This window comes from Gopherus evgoodei, chromosome 9 (genome assembly GCF_007399415.2).
Source record: "Gopherus evgoodei ecotype Sinaloan lineage chromosome 9, rGopEvg1_v1.p, whole genome shotgun sequence".
NCBI classification, from domain to species: domain Eukaryota; kingdom Metazoa; phylum Chordata; order Testudines; family Testudinidae; genus Gopherus; species Gopherus evgoodei.
In genome coordinates, this window is record NC_044330.1 from 23720738 (window position 1) to 23745959 (window position 25222).

At 42.6% G+C, this 25222-nt stretch overlaps 1 protein-coding gene across 2 annotated transcripts in view; it reads right to left on the reverse strand.

Moving 5' to 3' along the window:
- The window catches only part of GFM1 (G elongation factor mitochondrial 1), a 57921-nt gene that overhangs the window by 28012 nt on the left and 4687 nt on the right, over positions 1-25222 (reverse strand). For both annotated transcript variants that reach the window (XM_030574476.1, XM_030574475.1), the window contains exons 4-10: positions 24315-24519; positions 23368-23484; positions 21737-21887; positions 8262-8416; positions 5763-5847; positions 3253-3390; positions 1551-1652 (exon numbers count right to left, since the gene is read on the reverse strand). In XM_030574476.1, coding sequence (XP_030430336.1) covers positions 1551-1652; positions 3253-3390; positions 5763-5847; positions 8262-8416; positions 21737-21887; positions 23368-23484; positions 24315-24519 — 953 coding nt within the window. The remainder of the gene's footprint in view (positions 1-1550; positions 1653-3252; positions 3391-5762; positions 5848-8261; positions 8417-21736; positions 21888-23367; positions 23485-24314; positions 24520-25222) is intronic.

Genomic DNA, 25222 nt, shown 5'->3' on the forward strand with positions numbered 1-25222 from the left:
AAACAAAGGTGACTATTTTTATTTTATGGTCTTGTTCAGATTTATATCTGACATAGTAAAAGTAGGGATGCAAAATACTAAATGGTAAACTGGTAAGCATTAGTCTCCCCGATTAACCGAACCTAACCGTTAACCTCAGCCCCACCAGCCGGAGCAGCCCCATGCTGGCCCGCCAACCCCGGCCACCCTAGCTCCCCTCCCTTTAATCATTTAACTGATTAAATGACAATTTTAATAATTTAAATGTTTAACTTTTTAAACGGATATTTATATCTCTAGGTAAAAGTTCAGTTAAAATAATGTTATGTTCCTACAATCACAAAGCCAGGAAAATTCAGATTTAAGACTGTCACTCTGTACTTGATCCACCCTTTATTGTGTGTAGTTTGGGCTTGTGTCTTACGGCATTGGGAATGAAGGGTGTGCATGGAAGAGATCTAAATCTATACTAGAATACTACCCTGATCACCACCAACCCTCCTGAGGAAGGAAGGAAGAGTACTAAGGTGGAAGGAAAGGGATAAGAGCTTGCCCATTTGCCAAGCTCAAATCTTATGCAATAAATGCTGAAGGACAGTGGGATGAGGTGAGCATGACACATTCATATATACAACGTATTCAGCTATTTTGCAAGCATGAGTGAGTGATATTTGTACAGGTTTATAATTTAGGGTAATGGGAAGAATTTTTTTTTATTGAATTATAAAACTGGATAAACATTGCCACAAGTGGACATGGATTAGAACCAAGAATCCTTCTGACCTAACATCATTTCAAACATAGTAAAGGAAACTGACTAGTTACAATTCTTTTATGTATATCAAAAAGGTTTTAAAATCTTAAGCTAATGATTTAATGGTTGATTGCTCATCAATGATGGTGCCCCAACAACCAATGCAGTTATGGGAGTGATGATGATAAATGATTTTATATATTGTACATGACAAACCACCAACATATCTGCATTAGTATTACAGCTCTCTCTCTTTTTAAAGCGCTTTGCCTTATCACATATTTTTAAAGCACAATAGCTCCTTCCCAATTTTCCTACTAAATTCTGTTAGTTCCTCTCAAGACCAGGACAAAACTGTACTCTAATACATACAGTAATTATAAGAAAAATATTTCTAATACTGTTGCTTGAATGTGAAGTTACCTTTTTTCTGGACTGTGGTTCTTCTAGTTAGTTAAATGGTTTGGCTTCCATGTTTTTAACTCCAAATTTTCTATTTATATTGACAAACACAAAAAACATTTTATCTATTATACCCAACTGACATTATACCTCCCCTGAGAGCTGACGTGGTATTGTGTGTGTATAGTATCTTATATACATGCCTATATATATACCACAATTGTACATGCTTGTATCATTTTTAAGGAATCTAAACTGGCATCAGAAGTGTTTCTAAAGGTTATTTTCAGTGGATATCCTTTGTCTGAATAATCAGAGCATTTAAATTAAGTAAAGTGGCTTAAGAACTGAAAGAATAAAACCCGATTAAGTCCAAGGTGTGATGGATCAGGTCCATGAAAAAAGTTGTACTTACCATGGAAATGTCAGTACTGGTTTTATCAGTGAATGTATCCCCACTAGCACAATCAATTCCAAACAATGCACATATGTCTCCTGCATAAACTTCATCTACATCCTAAGAAGAGAAAGTCAGGTTAGGTATGTACAGGGTATTGAAAGGAAATGGCAAAGCATATCTAATATATACACACAGCTACATATGGTTTCAAGTGGAAAGAACTATGATAAAAAAGACTGGACTGGGATTTGCAAAAGGGGCTTAAGAGGCTAACTACTTGAACATTCCACCTATCATAGAATATCAGGGTTGGAAGGGACCTCAGGAGGTTATCTAGTCCAACCTTCTGCTCAGAGCAGGACCAATCCCCAACTACATCAGCTTTGATAAAAATGTGCTGTAAACAGCTGGATACAAACTTGACACCAAGATCTTCAGTGCTAATTCATAAAGGGGTCTCAGTTTCAATATGAGCTAGGCCAAGAGGAAGGGTGCTAAGCACATCACTTGCTAACTTTCACACACTCTTGACTTGCCCATAGTATTTAGGTTGCAAGAACTCTAGAAGCAAACCTACTTGCTTTCCACAGTTGCATGTTTTTTGGATGGGGTAGTTTTTGTAGCATTTTGGGAGGTAGTTTTTAGTTTGAGAATTATATTAAAAACCTCATAGCAGAGCTATTTCATTGGGGGAGCTAGGAAATAGCCTTGGGAAAATAGACATGAATAAGGAAGCTGAAAAGGAGAAAGTGACATCTAGCCTTCTTCAGTCAGATGGCCAAGAGCCATGTTATAAGGCAGAGGTCGGCAACCTGCAGCACGCGTGCCAAACACGGTATGCGAGCCGATTTTGAGCGGCACACAGCCGCCTGCCGCTGTCCTGGCCCCCAACCCCACTCTGCCCCCCTGCCCACCGCTCTCCCCTGTGGGGGCAGGAGGCAGAAGCTTGGTTCTGTGGCAGCTAAGCTTCCCCCTCCTCCGCTTCTTCCCCCAGCGTGGTGCTTTCCTGCCCTGTCCCCTCTCCCTCCCTGTGCCAATCAGCTGATGGCCCTAGTGAGTGGGAGGGGGAAAAGCAGCAGCTTGCACGCAGCTCCATAGAGGATGCAGAAAGAGGTAGGGACAGAGCCTTGGGAAAGGGGGTGGAACAGGGCATATCCCTTCCAGCTCCCTGCCATGAGCCGCTCAGGGCAGGGGGCTGGGAGCACCCCTACGAGCCGAGCACCCCAGCCCTCTGCCCTGACCCCCCCAACACACTAAGTTTTCTGTCCTACACCCCCCCACGCCCCTAGCCCTTTGCCCTGACACTTGAATCCTCCCACACACCCAGCCCTCTGCCCTGACCCTGGACCCCCTCCACACCCAGCCTTCTGCCCTACACCCGCCCACACACCCCAGCCCTCTACCCTGATCCCTGAACTCTCCCACCCCAGCCTTATGCCCTAAACCCCCTCCTGAAACCTTAAATTAGAGTGAATAAATGAAGACTTGGCACACCAACTCAACTGGGAAAAAATACAATGGAGCAGATTTTAATTTCCTGTTCCACATTTGGAACTCTATTAAAGGAAATAGGGTAACATGGGTCAAGTGAGAGAAGAATTTTGCCCTTGTTGCTTTATTTTGAGATGCTGAACAGGCACCTCAACTTTTCAAAAATGCTTCAAGGACAGATAACAGCATCCAAAAATTTTCCTCTATTTCTAGTTCTGACACTTACCTCCATCGAGTCTGCATGCATGCGAACCAGTCTCTGCACTCGCACCTTTTTCCCTGTCCTAGTGTTGTAAATGTAGTCACTTTTCTTCAACATCCCCTGATAAACTCGAAGGTACGTTAGCTGCCCAAAACGGCCAGCCTGCAAACGGCATTAAAAAATGGAGATAAAGGTTAGAACTACCATGAGAGTCCACAGCACAGCTACTCTATATGCACTCTGCTCTGACTGTTGCTAAAGCACTATTAATTTGGGTTTCTGAGTTTGAAACTACACATCAAAAAGAATTTCATCTATATTTCTAAAACAGTCAAACCTTCTCTCAACTCTGGGGTAGAATCTGGCATCTATGACAAGTTTCCAACTCACCAGTCCAAAAGCTAGCTTGCTAAAATGTATGCCACGGCATCCTAGCAATCCAAATGGTAATGTTTCATATGACAGAGACCTCTGTCCCTACTCTATAATTAAAGATGAAACCACGTTTTCATTTTAAGCCTTATTTTCCCTCTCACGTATGCACAAACTCACCCCCTTTCCAGCTTTTCAAAGGAATATAACATTTCCCTCTGAAACTATTTGTGATAAATCAAAGGAAGGCAAAACTTTTCAGCTACAGTTCCAACCACAGAGAAGGAAGGTAACAGCTTTCAACCCAGAAAAAGTGGAAAAATCAAATCCTTTTGAAAAAATGTGATGTGTATCAGGAATGCAACCATTTTAAAATTTCCAAATTCACCCATGTTTAGATGCATTCAGACACAGCAGAATGTAAAAAAGTTATTAAAATAAAGAAATGTATTGGCAGTCTTTATTAACTAGATCTCTGATAGTAAGATCTCCATTTAAAGATTTACTTGTCTGTCTGTGGCAATAGGCACAGACATCAAAGGAGCACCGAGACCAGAGCTCAGCAGCTCCAGCGGGCTTTGGGAGCCAGGATAGCTGCTGACCCTACAAATATGTTACAACACAGCTATTTTTAAGATTATAAAACGTCATTCTGAGCCAAAATGGAAGAAAGAGGCAAGGAAGGTCACAAACACAGGTATAAAAATGGAGGTAAAAGACAGCACAGAATGGAGTCAAAGAAATGGGCTAAATGAGTTTGTCTAGACTAAAATAACTGATTAGGGGTTTTCAGGCCTTCTGTTGAAGCTACAAAATTGTTACAGCAATAAGCTAGAATCATCTTAAGAAGCAGCGATGTCCATAAACGAGCTATCTGGAACAATTAACAATTGTTTAGGGCATTTTTCTGTAGAAAAATTTAACTCAATGGGGAGCCGCATCACCACGTGGGCTACTGTCAGCATCCTCTTCACGGTCATCACCATGTACCAGGACCTGCCATTTACCAATACATCACTAACTCTTTTGCCAGACAGTAAAAAGGTTCTAACTGGACTAAATGACATAACCGCCCTCTTGGCCTGTCCTAAAGAAACAACCAATGTCCTTGCTATTCTCCTCCTGGCATATTAGCTTCATTGTCACTTTATTCTTACCTCTTGATTATGTCTCTCTTATTTTTTGCCTTCTATCTCATAAGATCTACTGACTCTGGTAAGGTACAGTAGTACACGTTAGAGTCCATCCATGTTTTCACCCACAATTAAAATCACAGAAATTTAGGGCTGAGGACCATAAGAGATCATCTAGTCCATACACCACTCTGATTCTGAGGCAAGATTAATTATACCTGCATCACCTCACCCCATCCTACTTCCATTTGTTAATGCTTTTTCCTGGTAATTCATCTTGAGATCAAAGCTATGCTCATGAAATAAAAAGCTGGTTTAAAAAATAAGTCTCCAGAATTTAGTGCATACTGAATGTTAGAGTCAAATTCTTTTGCTAGCCAACCAGAGTACATGTGGTGCCTTACGCAGGGTGCCACATACTGTAATAATTAGAAACAGCATTAAAGATCTACCATGTACCGAATGGAAGAATTCTTATCCTTCTGCCCCTTTTGAGAGATTTGAGCTATAAAAATTATGGCAGATCCCTTTGGTTTCGTTTGCTCTGTTCTCTACCCAAGTCACAAATAATGAATGTGGGTACAGTATGTCTTTAAGGTGACTAACAGAAGCTGTATTCAACACTGTAAGTCAATCAGCTAGGATCAGATGTTGGCAGCATGAAAAAGGTAAATGAAAAACTCAAACAATTGAAGCAAGTCAACTGGCTAATGTACGGGCATCCATCTGCTAGAAATCCTTAGCTCAGCCATGTCATGAACATAATAATGAAGTAATAAATGCGTCATATGCACAAATAGACACATTTATCAGAAAGCTTTTAAACAAAACTCTAGTATGTTTCATTTACAAAATCAATAACCATCCCTGCATAAGACATTTCCTGAGGATTAATGACAAGCTGCCATTAATGTCCCAGTGCAGATAAACCTTACTTACATCAGATCTCCCAGGAAATGTCCTGTGCCTCAATTGTTCTTGCTTAACTATAAATTCCTCTCAAATGAAAAAGAAACATTAATAACCCACCTCCAGTTTGAAAGCCAGACCAACAAAAGGCTCAGAGTCATCTCTGACTGAGTTCAGCAGCAGTTTGGTTTTATCCTTAGAATCCCTTAAAAAAAAAAAAGGAGGGTGAGGGGGAGAGAGTTTAAGTGGTGAGACAATACATGGCAGCTTCTTCTGGCTGTGTGCTCCATCCTGGTAGGTGCTAGAGTGCCCTATACTCCCACTGAATTTGTTTGGGAGCTGCAAAGTGCTGCTCAGCACCTCCTAGTAGGATTTGTGCACATCGCAGGACCAGGCCCTCTGGAGACAACTTCAGACAAACTACAGCCATCAGTGAAGTGGAGGTCTATAGCACTGACTTATTTATCACCAGTGTTCACATCATCTCACTAAAATTCAACTGGAAGAAGTGGCTAGCACAACGCTTTATTACACATATTTCATTCTTCATGGAAGATGCACTAGGGACAGAATAACTAGACTGAAATCCTGGCCCCTTCAAAGTCAATGGCAAAACCCGTTGACTTTAAAGGGGCCAGGATTTCACCCCTGATCCTCAAAGCAGGTATAATTAGAGAGAGGTGTGCGTCAGACACAGAATTGGGAGCCAGAAAGTCTCAAGTACAAATCCAAACTCTAACAGTGACTCCTTTTATGATCTTGGGCAAAACTGGCTTAATCTCCCAAGTTCTAGTCTCCTCATGTGTAGGATGGAGAGAACACTACTGCCTCTTCCAGGTATTTTGAAGATTAGTTAATATTACTGAAGTGTGATTCTACTCTGAAAGGAGACCTAAGGTTTGTCCACACTTAAAATGCTACAGCTGCGCCACACTACCGCTTTAGTGTAGACACTTCCTACACCAATGGCATCTCCCATCAGCATAGGTAATCCACCTCCCTGAGAGGCGGTAGCTAGATTGATGGAAGAATTCTTCCATTGACCTCGTGCAGTCTACATGGGATTTATATCAGCTTCACTATGCCACTCAGGAGAGTGGATTTTTCACACTCCAACCAATATAGTTAAACTGACCTAATTTTCTATAGTAAGAAAGACAGTGCAGAACATTTCTATTTACCCTGGAAAAAAACAAAAGTAAATGTGGCAGAGAGTCTCCGAGCCCAAGTCTACAGACCAGGCTCACACTATGGTGCTAGAAATAGCCATGTAGATGCTCCCACTCCGCCTCTGATAGGATGGGGTAGTTGAGTGGTGGATTTCAGAGCCTGAGCTCCAGCTCAAGCGGGAACATCTATACAGCTGTTTTTAGTACTGTAGCACGAGCACAAGACCTGAGCACTAAGACTCACTACTACAGGTGTTTTTTTGCAGTGTGGATATGGCCTTTGTAGCTAAGTGTCCCCTCCACGTCATGCTCTTCCTGCACATGCAGCAGAAAAGCATACTTGTAAATGTCAACATAGGGAGTATTCATGAGAACAGAATAGAGCGGGAAAGCACATGAGAACCTCAACTACAGCTGGCAGGTCAAAAATTCAACTGGTCAATACCAATAAGGGTACAAGAATGGGTTAGCTTGACTGTTGCACCGTATGCTATTATTCAATTCAGGGTCTCTAACCTCAGAGCCTCTGGGTTTGGTCTTGCAATTGTGGAATGAAAGTATTATAAAGAAAACATTTCAACTCGGATGCTAGAAGGGCAGAGAGAACCCTCAGTAGCAACTGCTCTCACCAGCTCAGACGTAACACTGATGGATCACATAAGAAACTTTATCTAACCTTTCTAACACAGAAGGATGGTCATGATAGGGCAGGGGGTTAAGTAGGGGTGAGGAGTCAACTGAAAAATACTGGTGATCGGGGGGTGGTAAACAACATTTACTAGTGTAATTTCTAAGTATGAAGGTTTCACATTGTACCTATCACTGCATTATCTGAGCAACTCAAATACAGCAAGAGAAACTTGATCATCCTTCTAAGATTTATTTCTACATGAACAGATGTCTGAAAATATGCACATATGTACAGGAGATTACTCAAACCACCATTTATACACAAAAGGATATATGTTAGCATTGAAGATTTGGGTGGGGTTTTTTTGTTTGTTTTTAAACTATGAGAGCATATCTATAGTAAGAGATAGCAAACACTTTTTAAATCAAGCCCTGACATTTTTAAATATGGCCTATGCCTTAGTCTACATATAACCTAAGATGTTAATATCATTTTACCCTTACAAAAAAGACCTGACCAGATCACTAAATATGTCAGTTTTAATATTTAAGAGGAAGTAAAACAATGTTATACTACAAGTGAAAAGAATGCCCCCTTGATGGAGGGATTTATCATCTTTTAATCATCATGCAAGCCTACTACACACGCTATTATACATGTTTTTTCTTTAAAGCGACTAATGAATTGTATTATTCATACATTTTGTTAAGATTTCTTGCTCTGTTTTTTTTGAACCTGCTTGAAATCCTGATTCTATAAGCACTCTGCACACCCATAAAATAAACCTGTCCTCCCCACCCTCTTCCCTCTGGCACTCACTCCTGGTTGAGAATAGCATAGTTCTGGACTTCAGATGGATTTGGGAGATAGTCTAAGACAGCATCCAGAAGGGGCTGCACTCCTTTGTTCTTCAAAGCACTTCCCACAAGCACAGGCGTAAAGGACTTTTTCAGTGTTGCTCTTCTGATTGCAAGCTAGAAAAACATTTATGAATTACTTTAATATTGGAATTGCTACAAAATTACTATACATAGAACCAAACGTAGTTGCCTTTAACACTGTAGCAGTTCAGACTGTCAGCTTTGCTGGGCAGGGATTGTCTCTTTACTTACACCTTACAAGGTGCCAGACAAATGGTTAACAAGAACAAAAAATGATAATCATTCATAAAGGGACAGGGTTGGACCGGAAGCATTGTTATAGCATTAATGATGTATGTAGCACAGTGGTCTCCAACCTTTTTACCCCCAAGATCACTTTTTGAATTTAAGTGCAACCCAGGATCACCACCAGTGAAGGCCATTTTGGGCTCCATTCACCAAAGGTCAATTATGGAAAATTTAGTCTAGTGATTTGACTGCCCAATTTAAAGGGGCCCAATTTTTATAAATTACTGAGCACTCATATTAAGGCACCCAAAAATCACTAGTCAATTTTGAAAATTTGGACCTGAAGTTTACGCTTGAGGCTCAAGATCTCTTAAATGAAGGGCTGAAATCAATTTGCACTGAGGTCAGGGCTAAGCATGAGGCATTACAGATACACATGGCACTTGCATGTAAACAGGACTTTTATAAAATATCCTAAAACTCAAACTACTTGCAAAAAAGGATTAAATAATCCTTTACATTAAATAATTTTACTTGCCTTTTCCATGAGCACAAACCATCTACCTTGCAGTTTATTTTTAAGCTCTCTTGATTGAAAGAATATTTTGAAATAGCAAGATGGTTCATAAGGAGGATACTGGAAAAAAACTTACAGTTCTTGAATAGGAAAAAAAAATCTTGCTGGATGCTTTTTCCTTTCTTTCTTTCTCCTTTTTTTTCAGTATTTGAAGATATACCAAAATTCATGCACAAAAATGAGATTCCATTGTCATCTTTTCTGCTTAACTGGTCATCAAGTGTGTGCGTTTTGGAAACCTATTTAATTATGTTAATGCCTATTCCTGTTTTACCAGCCTAATGAGACACTGGAAATCTATGGTTCCATTCAATTCTCATCAGCAATAATTTTTTAGAGATACAGAAGTAATTTTATTTCTTTTTTTGTGAAAATCATTTTCATTCCATTGAGGAGCTGGGGTACATCAGATAGGATTTCTTGTAAATAATGTTTTGGTAGCAGAGAACCAGGTATTTGTTTAAGCACTTGATCCTTAATGAACATCATCCACTAAAACTGTGACCTTCAGGATTGATAGCCAACATGTTTTCCAAGAAAAAATATTTTAAATAAAAACTTGGTTGCCTGCCACTGAAAAAAATTAGTATAAGTAAACCTGCCTTTGCTCTGTCACAGCTATTAAATAACACTAATTAATTTGCTTTCAGGAGAGGAGATAAGAGCAAGGCCACTCTGAATATACAAATTTACTTTTGTAACAGACTGTCTTATCAGACATCCCACTGGGTACTACCAACAACAAACTCTTAGGCCTGGTCTACACTACGTATTTAAACCGATTTTAGCAGCGTTAAACCGATTTAACGCTGCACCCGTCCACACAACGAGGCCCTTTATATCGATATAAAGGGCTCTTTAAACCAGTTTCTGTACTCCTCCCCGATGAGAGGAGTAGCGCTGAAATCGGTATTACCATATCGGACTAGGGTTAGTGTGGCCGCAAATCAATGCTATTGGCCTCCGGGCGGTATCCCACAGTGCACCATTGTGACTGCTCTGGACAGCAATCCGAACTCAGATGCACTGGCCAGGTAAACAGGAAAAGCCCTGCGAACTTTTGAATTTCGTTTCCTGTTTGCCCAGCGTGGAGCTCTGATCAGCACGGGTGGCGATGCAGTCCCAAATCCAAAGAGAGCTCCAGCATGGGCCATAAGGGAGATACTGGATCTGATTGCTGTATGGGGAACAAATCTGTTCTATCACAGCTCTGTTACAGAAGACGAAATGAGAAAGCATTTGAAAAAATCTACAGGCTATTTTAGACAGAGGCCACAGCACAGTGCTGTGTGATAAGTGTAACGGAAAGCCAAAGAATCAAATGGATGCTCATGGAGGGAGGGAGGGGGTACTGAGGACTCCAGTTATCCCACAGTCCCCGCAGTCTCTGAAAAGTATTTGCATTCTTGGCTGAGCTCCCAATGCCTGTAGGGTCAAACACATTGTCCGGGGTGTTCCAGGGTATATCTCGTCAATTTACCCTCCCTCCCCACCATGAAAGAAAAGGGAAAAAAATCGTTTCTTGACTTTTTTATGTGTCACCTTATGTCTACTGCATGCTGCTGGCAGACGCGGTGCTGCAGCAATGAATAGCAGCATCCTCTCCCCTCCCGTCCCCGGTGGCAGACGGTACCGTGCAAAAGGACTGATAGCCATCCTCGTCATCAGCCCGTGAGTGCTCCTGGCTGGCCTTAGGTGAGGTCAGCCGGGGGCGCCTGGGTAAAATAGCAATGACTCCCGGTCATTCCCGGTAGATGGTACAGAATGGCCAGTAACCGTCGTCATAGCAACTGGGGGCTGAGTTCCATCAGCACCCCTGCTTTCATATCTAAAGAAAAGATTCTGTACTGCATGGACTATCATAGCAGTGGGATGCTGGGCTCCTCTCCCCCCCACCGTTTAATGTCCTGCCTGGACTATCATAGCAGCTGGATGCTGCCTCCCCCTCATTTTATCTCACTAAAAAGTTAGTATTTCTTATTCCTGCATTCTTTATTACATCATCACACAAATGGGGGACACTGCTACAGTAGCCCAGAAAGGTTGGGGGAGAAGAGAATCAACGGGTGGGGTTGTTGCAGGGGTACCTCCCATGAATGGCATGCAGCTCATCATTTCTGCGGGATCTGACACGGAGCGGCTGTGCTCGCTGGTTCTCTAGTACATTTGCCCCATATTCTAGGCAGGACTGACTCTATTTTTAGATAAACCATAAAGGAGGGATTGACTCGGGGAGTCATTCCCATTTTTGTCTTTGTGCCCCCGGCCGACCTCAGCTAAGGCCTGCCAGGAGCACCCATGACAGCAGCAGACGATACAGAACGACTGATAACCGTCATCTCATCGCCAATTTACAATGGCACAGCAGACGGTACGGAATGACTGGTAACCATCTCTGCTACCTTGCAACGGCAAATGAATGCTGCTGTGTAGCACTGCAGTACCGCCTCTGTCAGCGGCATCCGTACACATACGGTGACAGTGACAAAAGGCAAAACGGGCTCCATGGTTGCCATGCTATGGCATCTGCCAGGGCAATCCAGGCAAAAAGGGCGCAAAATGATTGTCTGCCGTTGCTTTCACGGAGGAAGGAATGAGTGACTACGTTTACCCAGAATCACCCACGACACTGTTTTTGCACCATCATGCATTGGGATCTCAACCCAGAGTTCCAATGGGCGGGGGCGACTGCGGGAACTATGGTATAGCTACGGGATAGCTACCCACAGTGCAACACTCCGGAATCGACACTAGCCTCGGTACATGGACACACACTGCCAAATTAATGTGCTTAGTGTGGCTGCGTGCACTCGACTTTATACAATCTGTTTTACAAAACTGGTTTATGTAAAATCGGAATAATCCCATAGTGTAGACATACCCTTAGAATCACTTCTCTCTTACAGCAGATCACAACAGGAACACAGAGTGCACAGATTACTGCAACACTCCCTCCTCTGGCTAGAAGAGCTTTGCAGTTCTCTATGGCCACTATTAAGGACTATCTTAGTCACTCAGCAGCGAGGGTGCTTTATGAGTGGGTCAGTTAGTTTTTCTTGCCCTTACATCTCATCAAATAAAGCACAGTGGATCGGATTTTCAAATGTGAAGAGCACCCAGAATTCCCACCGAAGTCAGTGGGAGCAACAGCTGCTCAGCACCTCTGAAAAATCAGGCTTTTTCCCACCATGACACGTTTTAATAGCATCTTGAGGTATAAGCTTTCTGAGTGCTCCTGAAGCCAGAGCACATGCTGGACAGGAAATTCATGATTAAAACTCCATGGAGCCAAAAATCAATATTCTTTCAATCCTAATATGCATTACATACATAAAAGGAACAAACAAAGCACTTACTCGAATCAAAAGTTAGGAGCCCAGAGCATCCAAATAAAGTTTACAATAGAACCCTCAATGCATCCCTCACTTTGAGTGACTATTGTGCCTCCACAATACACCATTAATAGCAGGCACAGGGGGCTGCTTCCTATGGTGATGCATGCAGTATAAGAACATGAACAGAACAGGAAACCATTACAAAATGGCAATTGCACATTGACTCCCTTGTTATCAGAGTAAAGAGATGCTGATAAAGGCACTTTTAAATCTAAAGCTATGTTTAAAGTTACGATTTCCATGATCAAGTCTGAGTTAAATTCAGCATAGCCTAAGTGGGTTCAATTCAGTGAAATGTGTTAAGATAAGTTCCTGTCTGCATCCTAAAAGACATGCCCATACCGGTATTGCCCTGGCCTCTTCCTTTGTCAGTCAGTGTTAAAGGCATTCTGAACTATATGCATTTCCTCACCTTTTGGGGGCGAAGCCAGACTTTCAGGCACCTGTTCCCCTACTTGGTGTAAACTTTGCTTGTACCAATCAGAAACGAACACACACAGTTTTTGGGCCCCGTCCCCTATGACACTTTTATGATGTCATAGTGGGTATTTTAGGCTGGTCTGCCATGTTCAGGCAGAAGAGGAGAAAGAAAAATGAATCCTGTGTACCTTGTGCACACCCGTAACCGAGCCTGATCACCTCGAAGCCTCTCTCAGCTCACGTGTTTTAAGCAGAATTTCTACGTTTGCTGGTCGTTATGAGTTGGTTTGTATTCGTAAGTATTGGTTATTACTAAATGCTGCATCCGTGTTTATAAATATTGTTTACTGCATCTTTGTTTATAAATATTGTTTAATAGTAAATACTTTAGCCATTGTATGTTTTAAGTTCCATTAACCCTATTAGCTAATCATACGCTGCTCCCCTATCCCTTGTAACTATCCCCAATAAAACTTTTAATTAATTAATTTTAGTTGTGTGCGTGCCTGCAGTTTGCATCGTGACCCAGACCCTCCTTGCATCCCTTACCTATACAGTCTATTGCCAAGTGCAGCCTGGTAAATAACAGCTCTGCATTTTTCTTTCGCCCCTAAAAGTACGTGGCAATCTACATGGCGTCACGAACAGGATGCACGGAGGTCGGGCCATGCCCGTGGCACACTGCAGATTGCGCAGATAATGAAACTGAACAGTTCCAACATTTGCAGTTTCACCTTCTTACTAGCCAAAATTCGACTAATCCAAAAATAGAATGGATCTGTTCTCTTGGCTCGGGCAAAACTCTAAAAGGTTATACTGTACTATTAACCCTGGCAGATATGGGATGCCTCCTTCAGTGCCACCCGAGCTTTAGGAGTCAGCCAGCCGATTGTTCCCTGCAGCCTCAGTGCACGGAGACTGTGGAAAACCTCGGTGCTGCAGATCCCTCTCAACTTTAGAGAGAATGTAGCAGCATTGTTAGAAAATCTGGAGGCACCGTTTCCAAATTAATTCCCCCACCTCGGGTAATACCTGCTGATCCAGCACATAAATTATTAGGCCAAATGATAAAAGAATTAAATTTGATTAAGAAAACCAAAAAATTGCGACCCGATGAATATAAATCTGAGGATGTTTCCACCGTCCTGTTTAGCATGATATGCAAGGCCCTTGACCTGTGTTCTGTCCTCCATGGAGGCACAATGTTTTCAGCTAAACAGGCAGCCCCAGGCTCTCCTAAAGGTAATAATGAGAAGAAGACAGAAAAGGTAGAGCCCATCACTACCCCCCCCCAGTCTCTTTCGGAAAATTTTGCCACCCCCATATGAAGCTCCTAAAACTCCTCTGTATCCAGCTCTGCCAACAGCCCCAGAATTTGCAGAATCTGAAACCGTAGCAGAAGCGTTGCCTATTGCAATAACTAAAACTAAAATAGACGCACAAACAGGCAACACCACGCAGGTTACTGAACTGCAAACACATACTAAGGCCGAACTTAAAGAGTTTTTAAAGGAAACGCAACGAAAAGCCGACGAGGCACCCATAGTTTGGGTCAGGTGGCTAGCCTTAGAACACGGAGCAGAATTGGTGGACCGCGAGGAGGCCGGCACCTTAGCCAAAACGGCCAGTTGGGCACGAGGCTTCCCGGGTCACCCTTTATTAAATAATCACATTTGGCCACTTACCACCCCGGCAGCTGCCATTTTAGCAATGAAAGGCAGTTTTAAAGGATTATATATCCCTCCGGGAACTTTAGTTACTCCACACGATCTAATATGGGCAATTGCAGGAGCTTCCATAGCCCTGTGGGATCCAATACAAAATCCACTTAATTTAACTATTCAACAGCAATTGGTGGCCATACCCTTTATACACGTTACTGATCCCACACAAATTCCTGTCTCAGCAGAGGCGGTTAATTTGGCATTAGAAGCTGCCCCTGGAGCTGACACCGGTGTGCCATGCTGCACTTGCATGTGGCCGTTCGCAGACCCATCTTAATGTTATTTGAAGTGGTTAGTAAAATTAAGTTGTTACTGCTACCCCCGCCTGTTGTTCTCCCAGTTGATTCGCCACCAAAAAAACCCTCCAAAAAGTCGGTTTAATCCCCAAAAATATCCTGAGCAAACTAAAGCTGAACGGGCACTATTTGGCTTCCTTCTTAACAAAGGGATCCCCAAAGAAGCCCTGTGTAAAATGTCAAACCAAGAGCAGCAAAATGTAGCCGAACAGCTAGGCTGGAAAAATTGGGAAGACTATGTTAGGACAAAAAATGAATTGGGGCCGGATGCTGCCCGGCCCAAATTAAAGATCCCACCAATGAACGCCCATATGCCACCCTGTTAGTTAACGGTGACACCCATATTTCCTTTTTATTAGATACTGGAGCTCAAATTAGCGTTATTGAGCCCAACGTTCCCCACTGTCCTACTGGCTCCTTTATGTTTGTTCAAGGTCTCAATGCAGTACAAGAAAAACCCGTGGTTTGGGTTAAAATTGCCCACGGAAAATAGCTAAGAAAAATAAAAGCCTTGTTGGGATCAAAAAATCTGCTAGATGTCTCAGATATTAAAAAATTTAAACTGCATGATCAAATTCTGCAAGCCCTCCCTATAACCGTAGGCGATCATTCCCCCTAGACCCCCGAAGTAGTTAACTCCCAGCCATGGAAATTTTCCCCTATTCCCACAAAATCCGAAGGGCTTCCCCTTATTGAAGCTTTGCTCACTCAGCTTCTAGAAGAAAAAAAAATAGAAAGGGTCACTGCATCCACCTTTCTGTCCGCGGGTTGGGGTACTCCCAAGCCCGGCGATCCCTCCAAATATCTCCTTGTCATTGATTACAGACAAGCTAACAGCCGTGTAAAGCCTATCGCATTTTCCAGCTCTGCCACCATTCCTGAAATACAGCGGCAACTAAGCGATGCAAGTAATCAGTGGGCATGTACTCTTGATTTAAAAGATATGTTTTACCAAATCCCACTCCAAGACACACAAGGAATCTTAAACTTTGCTTTTAAGGGCGTCCAATATAAATGGAAAGTTTGCCCACAGGGGTTCAGTAATTCTCCTGCACTTGCATCGTCCCATCTCAATATCACATTACAAAAGGTAAAACCCCTACAGGATGTGTATGTGCTAATCTATGTAGATGACATTGTCATTTGTGGGCCCAATCCACAAGCAGTTCAAAGTACCACCCAAATGATAACTGATGCATTAGAAGCAGATGGGTGGCAAATTAACAAAACAAAGAGCCACCTGCAGGCCAGCCAACAATTCTCATTCTTGGGACTCCAATTCACTCCCACCACTCACACCCAAGCCCCAGCCAGTGTATTAGACCCTTGGACAGAAGCCCCTCCGCAAAATAAATGAGAGCTTCAGCAGCTATTAGGTTTCCTTAATTATCACCGCCAATATATCCCGGCACAGCTAATTTTTAACCTAGAAATCCTACAAAGCTCTCTCTCTTCTAAACGCTCCCGAGAAGTATGGAACGCATCAGCACAACAAAGCTTAGAGAAACTAGCTGGCTGGTTCGCCTCTAACCCCCACCTCGCCTGTTTTAATTCCCAAGAACCCCTCAACATTAATTTGTTTATTACAAAACACCATGTAGGGTTCACTGTACTGCAACACGGTAATGCTATTTACAATTGGGCCCATCGCCTGTCTGGACTCCAGTACAACTATGGTCTAGTGGGAAAAATGCTACTGGCTGCATCCAGTGCGCGTCACTGGTCCCAACTCCCTATCCCAGGTACCCTGTCTGGACCATGTGTTCATTTAATCCCATGGCTTACAAGTACCCTTCCACCCGAGTTCCACCTGGCAGCTTCTTTGTTTCCAGGTTGAGGTAGCTTGGCAGGCATGGACCCTAACTCCCAGCAATAACATCTTAGCACCCCCCCTTCACCAACCGTTATGCATTGAAGTAAAATATGATCCCTGGGTTGTGTCTGACGGGGGCACCTCACCATCCCCTAGGGCAGGAGTTCTTTGTTCCATATGTAATCACTTTAATGTGCAGTTGCTGCCCCCCTCCTGCTCCGCACAAGAATGCGAGGTGCAGGGTGTTCTTTTAGCTGCCCAACATGTTGCTAATTCCCACTCTGCCAACAAGCAAGTCGTTTTAGGTATCGATTCTCAATTTTGTTTAGACATTTTAATTGAGCAAGCCTCTCCCTCAGCTTTTGTTAAATTGTGGGACCAAATTTTTGCCCTAATTCGTAAATTCTCTCACCCTTGGTTCGTTACGCACTGTCCCTCCCATCGACCAGACTCTAACCTCCTGCATTCCAGTCTTGATCAAAGAATGAGAGAGGTCTCCCAAGTTCATATGGCAAATCCTGCTATACAGGCAGACCCGCTGTTGCGCTGGCTCCACGAAGAATGGGGACACTTACCACCCACAAAATTGTACGGCCTGTTATCTAGCTTTTCTAACCAAAAGCCTGACGTTGGCCGCAGTCAGTGCGAGCTCATTGTTCAGTCCTGCTTGCAGTGTGTGCAGGTAAAAACTATGAATCGTCCCCGATATGAGCACTCTGCATACGCTGCAGAACACTTTGCCCCAGGTAATACGTGGCAAGTTGACTTAATAGGACCCTTGCCAGGTGCTCGTTGTTTTCCAAAAGCCTTAGTTACTGTCGATCTGGGGTCTCGACAAACCTTTTGTGTTCCTCTTAATAAAACCAATGCTGCTTCTGTCGCTGTGGCTCTTAAGCAAACAGCAGCTGCCTGGGGCACTCCCACTGAAGTTCAAGCAGATGGTGGACCACCCTTTACCAGCAAAAGCATTGAACAGCTCATTTTCGGATGGGGGGCTTCCCTTCACATCCATACTAAATATCATCCTCAAAGTAATGGTGTGGTAGAGCGAAAAATCGCAGTCCTTAAAACTATGTTGCGAACAGCAAACCCCAACCCTGATTTTAAAAACTGGAGATCATTTTTACCCCAGGTACTTATCGCACTCAACAAAAGTTACTCTCGCTGGCCTCACATTTCACCTACACCTAAGCCGCCTTGGTCCTCCCCCATGTTTAACACCAACTGGTTTGGCTTACAGAACCCCAAGCCTCTGGCCATCGAAAACCTATAAAAACCACCATTCTCTGGGCCAGCAAGTACCCTAACACCTACTTAGTGGCTACAAGTACCCCCGGTAACAAGCTAGTTCATTTGCTGAGCCAGTTATGATGTAGTTCTTAATAAACAAACTAATGCCCCTGAGCAGGGCTCCTGTTATTCTGTTTTACAGGTTATACTGCCCTTCCTCACAACATCTTTGCCCATGGAACCCTTAGGAGAAGGTGGACTACAAACATGGTTCGCTGCCTACTGGGTGCAGGAGGTCAGCGGAAACCAGTCCCTGTCAGCGCTGAATCCAGAAGATTGCCTTGCTCTACTCAGTTCTCACCTAAATATCCATTACCCTTTCAATTTGTACCAATAGTTAATAATTTTTCTTCATTTATTTTGTCTTATGTAAATTGTTCTTCCCCCTATGTGCAATGGGCTGCTTCTAGTGTTTGGAATAATTGTTCTTCACAATTTAATTCTTATGTGTTTCCAGTTCTTAATGCTTCAGGTCGAAGTGATCATAGCTTTCCTTTAATTGATAGTATTAGAGTTCCAGCATCTCATTGTTGGGTTTTTGTTGGTAATAGTTTAACCCCAGCCCCTACTTGGGTGAGTACTTATTCTAATTGTTCTTTGTGGAGTTTCTCTTATGCTAATACCTCCCTAACTAAACCCACTCTTACTTACACCTACCCCTCTCCCCTTAATTGTTCTTATCGTCTTCATTATAACATTCTTTTTGGAACCTTTTATACCTCCATAACACATATGTATCTGTTCCATGCCCAGCATATGCACCATGCTGAGGCTGCATGTATCAATCGTGCATCCAGCTTTTTCTCCATGGACAATAATAGGTGGAGCCATACCACAATTTCTTCCTTAAGACCCGGTCATTTCTGGATTTGCGGTAATGTCGCATTTGCTGTGCTTCCTCCCAATCCCCGGGGTATATGCACCATTGGCACCCTGTATCTACAGGGGGGAGGTATTTATACCTTGCCATCTAGCCACCGACACCGTCGTAGTAGTACCAGCTCGTTTTGGACTCGTTTGCAAACAGCAGCTTCCTCCCTCGCCTCCTCTGTTGTTAGTTTTAACCCTGTCAGTTATATGATGTTACGTGATCAAGTGCTGTTTCAATCCCTTGCTACTGAAATGCTTGCTAATACTACGGCCAAAGGCCTCTCCTTAGTTAATCAGCAGTTAAATTCCCTTGTTCAGTATAGTATTCAAAATAGATTAATGATTCAATATTTGTTACAATCTCCCTCATTTTGTACTAAATTTGCTGAAGTATATCCCGAGTTTGCTGATAAATGTTGTGTTTCTTTGCCTTCTATTTCTCCTAATTTGTCCTCAATTGTTAAAGATCTGCAAACGTTGAGCTCTACTGTCAAAGAGTCACGAGAGTCCTTCCAGTTTTGGTCATGGCTTGATTGGTTTGGCCTTGCGCCCTACAAATCTTATTTCCAATCCCTGTTTGTGTCCCTTCTGGTTGGGCTCGGTCTTCTCTGTCTTGGATGTGCCTTCATTAAAGCCTGCATTCACAAGTTTGTTGCCTCGGCCTACATCGCTTCCACCCCCGAAGTGCATCCCCTCGTAGGTGGGAATGAGGAGTCACACTCGGAAGTTTAGGTTTTCGGCCAAACTGTTTCGGCGAGGGCACGGGGGCATGTTAAGATAAGTTCCTGTCTGCATCCTAAAAGACTTGCCCATACCGGTATTGCCCTGGCCTCTTCCTTTATCAGTCAGTGTTAAAGGCATTCTGAACTATATGCATTTCCTCACCTTTTGGGGGCGAAGCCAGACTTTCAGGCACCTGCTCCCCTACTTGGTGTAAACTTTGCTTGTACCAAATCAGAAACGAACACACACAGTTTTTGGGCCCCGTCCCCTATGACACTTTTATGATGTCATAGTGGGTATTTTAGGCTGGTCTGCCATGTGCAGGCAGAAGAGGAGAAAGAAAAACGAATCCTGTGTACTTTGTGCACACCCGTAACTGAGCCTGATCACCTCGAAGCCTCTCTCAGCTCATGTGTTTTAAGCAGAATTTCTACGTTTGCCGGTAGTTATGAGTTGGTTTGTATTCGTAAGTATTGGTTATTACTAAATGCTGCATCCGTGTTTATAAATATTGTTTACTGCATCTTTGTTTATAAATATTGTTTAATAGTAAATACTTTAGCCATTGTATGTTTTAAGTTCCATTAACCCTATTAGCTAATCATACGCTGCTCCCCTACCCCTTGTAACTATCCCCAATAAAACTTTTAATTAATTAATTTTAGTTGTGTGCGTGCCTGCAGTTTGCATCGTGACCCAGACCCTCCTTGCATCCCTTACCTACACAGTCTATTGCCACATGCAGCCTGGTAAATAACAGCTCTGCATTTTTCTTTTGCCCCTAAAAGTACGTGGCAATCTACAAAATGGTGCCCACTTATTGGCATGAATCTGGCCACTTTCCTGGGATACCGAAAATACATTCAAAGCTGGAACCGTGGTACTCTTGAGGGAATTCTGCACCAAAAAAATTAAAATTCTGCATAGTTCTGCATATTTTAATTGTCAAAATAACACACAAACAATATAATCACACTATTTTCAATTATTTGCTGACAAGTATTTTGAAATAAATTACCAAAATAATTGAAAATGGTGTGACTATATTGTTATTGTGTTTGTGTTATTTTGACAATTAAAATATGCAGAATTTTAAAATATTGTGCACAAAATTAGTAAAAATTTTTGGTGCAGAATATTTAATTTTTTGGTGCAGAATTCCCTCTGGAGTACGTATATATTCTCAGCACTGCTACCGGATTGCTGTGTGACTTTGAGAAAGTCATAATCTCTATAGCTCAATATCAGTAGGGCCATCAACAGTGACAGACTAATGCTTACAGAACCTGTGTGACTAAATAGATGGCTCAAAGATTCAGAAGGGCATAGAGAATACGTTTTTGCTGAACACTAAACCTAGGGTCTGACTCATGTTTGAGCCCAAACTTCCTTTCTGTCCACAAACAAATCAGCTTGACACGGGTCAGCAAGCACTCAGGACCTAGGTCCTAGGAACCTGCTAGAAGTGGGTCAGAGCGGGAGTCCTGCTGTAACTCAGGTCCAAGCCCTGTCATTATGCAGTGTGGAAGTAGGTCACATCAAGAGACCTGAATCACAAATTCTGTGTAGTGCAGTATGGTCCTGTTAGCACAGAGGAGACACCTGGATCCAGGTTTACAATGCAGTCTGGACACTCAAGCACTGGCTTGGAAACACTGACTCCACAAGCCTGAGTCCCACAAACTTGGACTTAGTGTGAAGTCTGGACATACTTACAGAGACTATCAGAGTTATGGAGGGCACATAAAAGTTCAAATCCACTCCAGACCTCACAGTCTTTTGGCAGTGTCAGTCCAGTTCTCTGTCCACATTACAAAACCCACCAACATCTGGCAGCCTTGTTAGCCATCTGAGCTGATGTAGGAAGCGAATGTGCCTCGCATCCAAGGGAGGTGGTGCCTCTAGGTAAAGGCACACTTTACAAGGTAATGGTGGCCCTCTAATATGTAGCACTTGGCACACTTTGGGAAATATAAAGAACAACTGTAATGGTATTTAGGCACCTGAAACCCTTAGGAGGCTTTGAAAAATCTCACCGCTAATAAATAATATAGGTTCCACAAGAATCATCATTTACCTTTAAATCAGTAACTGTAGGGATCTTCTCTTCCAGAAACAGCTCCCCCAGTTGTTCATCTGAGTTAGCAATACATTCAATCAGCTCCTGGCGTCTTTCTGTAGCCTCTACTCTAAATTCAGCTGGGATTTCATCGTATCTAATGGTCTCGCTACAAAGGCATAGACAACATGATCAGTTTTGTGGACAGCCATGTGAGTTGAGCTTTGAACCATATGGGCACCACAGTGGCCATGAAATTTGGAGATCAGTTCAACAGTCTCAGCATCTAGGTGGGTAAAAAAGTTACTGAGGTCTATCAATATTGCATCTTCAACACCACAGCACAGAGGAACTTCAACAGTGCAGCCGAACAATCTGTACATCAGCCTCAATTCCACCTTACCTTTAGTTTATCCCAAGACTCACATACCAAACGGGCACTAATGGACCTCGTTTTAGAGCAGATCTCCTACTCTTTAGGTTGGATGCAACCAGACTGGCCACTAGTGCTAATCCGAACATTTTTGACTACATGAAATTTTGTCAAAATATCCTGTTGTGTCAAAGCCGAAACATTTCGTAGAAACATATTGGTTTTGACAAAGTTCTCACTGGGAAGGTTGAGAGAGACTATGCCATGCTCTCTAGCCTGGTGGTTAGGGCACTTGCCTGGGATGTGGTTCAAGTCATTGCTCTACCTGATTCAGAGTGGTCTGGGATGAAAAGCTCTATTCTGAATCAGGCAGAGCAGGGTTTCCCACATCCTAGGCCAGTAGGCTATCTTAACCCCTTGGCTACAGACACACACACTCTTCTTCCCAAATCAAAAAGTTAAGTTTTTGGTCTGAAAACTGACATTTCAACCAACTTTTGTTTTGTTTCCAATGGGGACCAAAAATTATTTTCAAAACGTCCCATAAAACAAAATTATTGTCCTCTGGACAGCTGTAATGTCAGAACCCTTTGATTCATGCTGCACAAAGTTTCCAGCAGCTACAGCTGCACCCTAAACTGGCCCTACTGGCATCTCAACAGGTTTTGAATAAAGATGCAAAGTTAGGGGCCTCATCCCCTATTAAGTTATGGATGGATGGATATTTTATGCACAGCCAAAATGAAGTGAGGAATGGGAACCCTGCCTATCTACTCCACCCTCATGAGAGACAATGGGTGAAATCCAGGTGCACTGAAGTCAATGGGAGTCTTGCCGCTGTGTTGAACAGAGACAGGATTTCACCCAACAAGCTTAACCAATGGCAAGAAGAATAAAAATCTTGCTCCAGATTTCTACCAGATATGTGATCTAACACTGTGTTGTCTTCTCACCTTGCCCACAACCACAAAGATTGCAAAGATTTGGGATCCTGAATTGAATTGCATTCCCTATATCCTTAGTGAACAACGGTGCTGTTTTACCTCCTCAGCCACATTCAGGTGGCCATCAAAGGGATGCAGCTACCAAATCTGGGCAACCAAACATGGACCTCCCAGGCAAGTCATTAACTACGCCTCTCACTACCAAGAGAGAATTTTTTTTAAACGTCTTTTTTTTGGGAGGGGGGGGCAACTTGAACAATTTTGTACTCAGTTTCAGCATTCAGTTAACAGGGAGTAGTCTCGGCAAATAATAAATGCCTTCAACCACTTACCCAAAGTCACCATCGAAGTATATGGCCCTTTGCTCAAGGAGATCGATAAGCCCCCTGAAGTTTCCCTCCAGGCCAATGGGAATCTGGATAAAGGCTGCATTGTGATTTAACTTGGATCTGAAAAGTTTAAAAATATAAATTAGTTCTCCATACAAGACAAGGCAGCATTTTAACTCATCTGTCTTACCTGGATCCTTCAACAGTGTCCCCAGGACCAATAAGCAAGCCTTCCTTCACTCAAATGAAAAGCCTCACTGGCTCATGTCATAAAATGAGAACCCTAGGGAAACTGAAACACTGGCAGACCAATAAGGTTTGCTTTCACCCATGTTAGTTTGTTTTCAATAGTAATTTTAATCCAGGGGGTTACTTCTCCCTCATGTGCGTTAGTACTTTGGAGCCAGCTTATTCTTCTATTATGAATGGAATCTATGCACAGACTTAGAGGATGGGGGGAAAAGATGAGACACAAGGCTAAAAACAACCGCCTGTCCCACCTTTAGGTCCCTACTCCTCCTCCATGGGATACTGGAACAACACACTGCAGCACTACTATTATCCTAGTGTAGAGGTAATCTTCTTATTAAATCTTTATAAATGACTCCATAAACATCTCCATTATCATAATGAGTCCAAATGAGACACAGAGACAATTCAGTAGCCATGAAACTGGCTTCTTTTTGGGTAACAAAAGTTTCATAACCTAGGCTGACATTGACAGCTGTTCTATCAATGGGAGAGTTATTTTGGTACCACCTTACGGTGATGTTAAAGAGGAGTTGTTTCTGTTACCTTGCAACCATCTGATGTAACCTGAAGCTATGCACTGTTCTCAGAACTGTTACCACACAAGCTAAACAGGCTCATTAACATCTACTCAGAACATCAAGAAACACCACATGAACAGTTTGGAGCTTCACTGCAAACAAGCTAAACACATTAGTTACCTCAATTGTTGCACAGCTCTGGTTGGATTTGAGCCCATTCTGTCCAGTTTATTGATGAATGCTAAACACGGGACATCGTAACGCTTCATTTGTCTGTTCACGGTCATTGTTTGGCACTGGACTCCTCCAACAGCACAGAGCACCAGGACAGCTCCATCAAGAACTCTTAAAGCTCGTTCCACTTCAATTGTGAAGTCCACATGCCCTGAATGAGAAAAACAATTTTCTGAGATGTTTTAAGCTGCAGCAGGGAATTACACTCAATTGGGTTGTTTTCTCTTCTGTATCCACATGAATAAGTCTTTAGCTATACTGAAAGGGACACTGTCAAGTCAAATTTTGTCCAAAAATTAGATTTTGAAAAAAAAAGTTTGAGAAATTGTTTTTAAAGGAATTCCATTGGACAGTGTTTTGATTTTATCAGATAGAAATCCCCATACAGTGACTACAACTCAAAACACTACAGCATTATACTAGTGCAAAAAAGCCAGAAATGGAAACTGATTTGAAGCAGACTACTGTATAAACAAAAATTAAACAGAATCACTGATACCACTGCTGATCATGATGACTAATATTGTCTCACTGTCTTCTTGTGCTCCCCATCTCCCTTTGTATCTGCTGTTTCTTGCCCAACACTTAGATTGTAAGCTGTTGGGGCAGAGGTTGTCTTTTGGTTCTGTGTACAGCACCTAGCACAATGGGGTCCTAGTCCAAGACTAGGGCTGCTAGGAGCTATATTAATACAAATATAATAAGAGTTTATTTTTCATAGACTAAGGTGACAGAAGTACAAGATATAAACAGTAGTAAAGAGTGAAACACAGATCTGATATTTACTATCCTTCCAGTTTCAGCAATTCAAGGTGTTGTTAGAAACACAGGTGAGGGCATTGTACCTTGCCTAT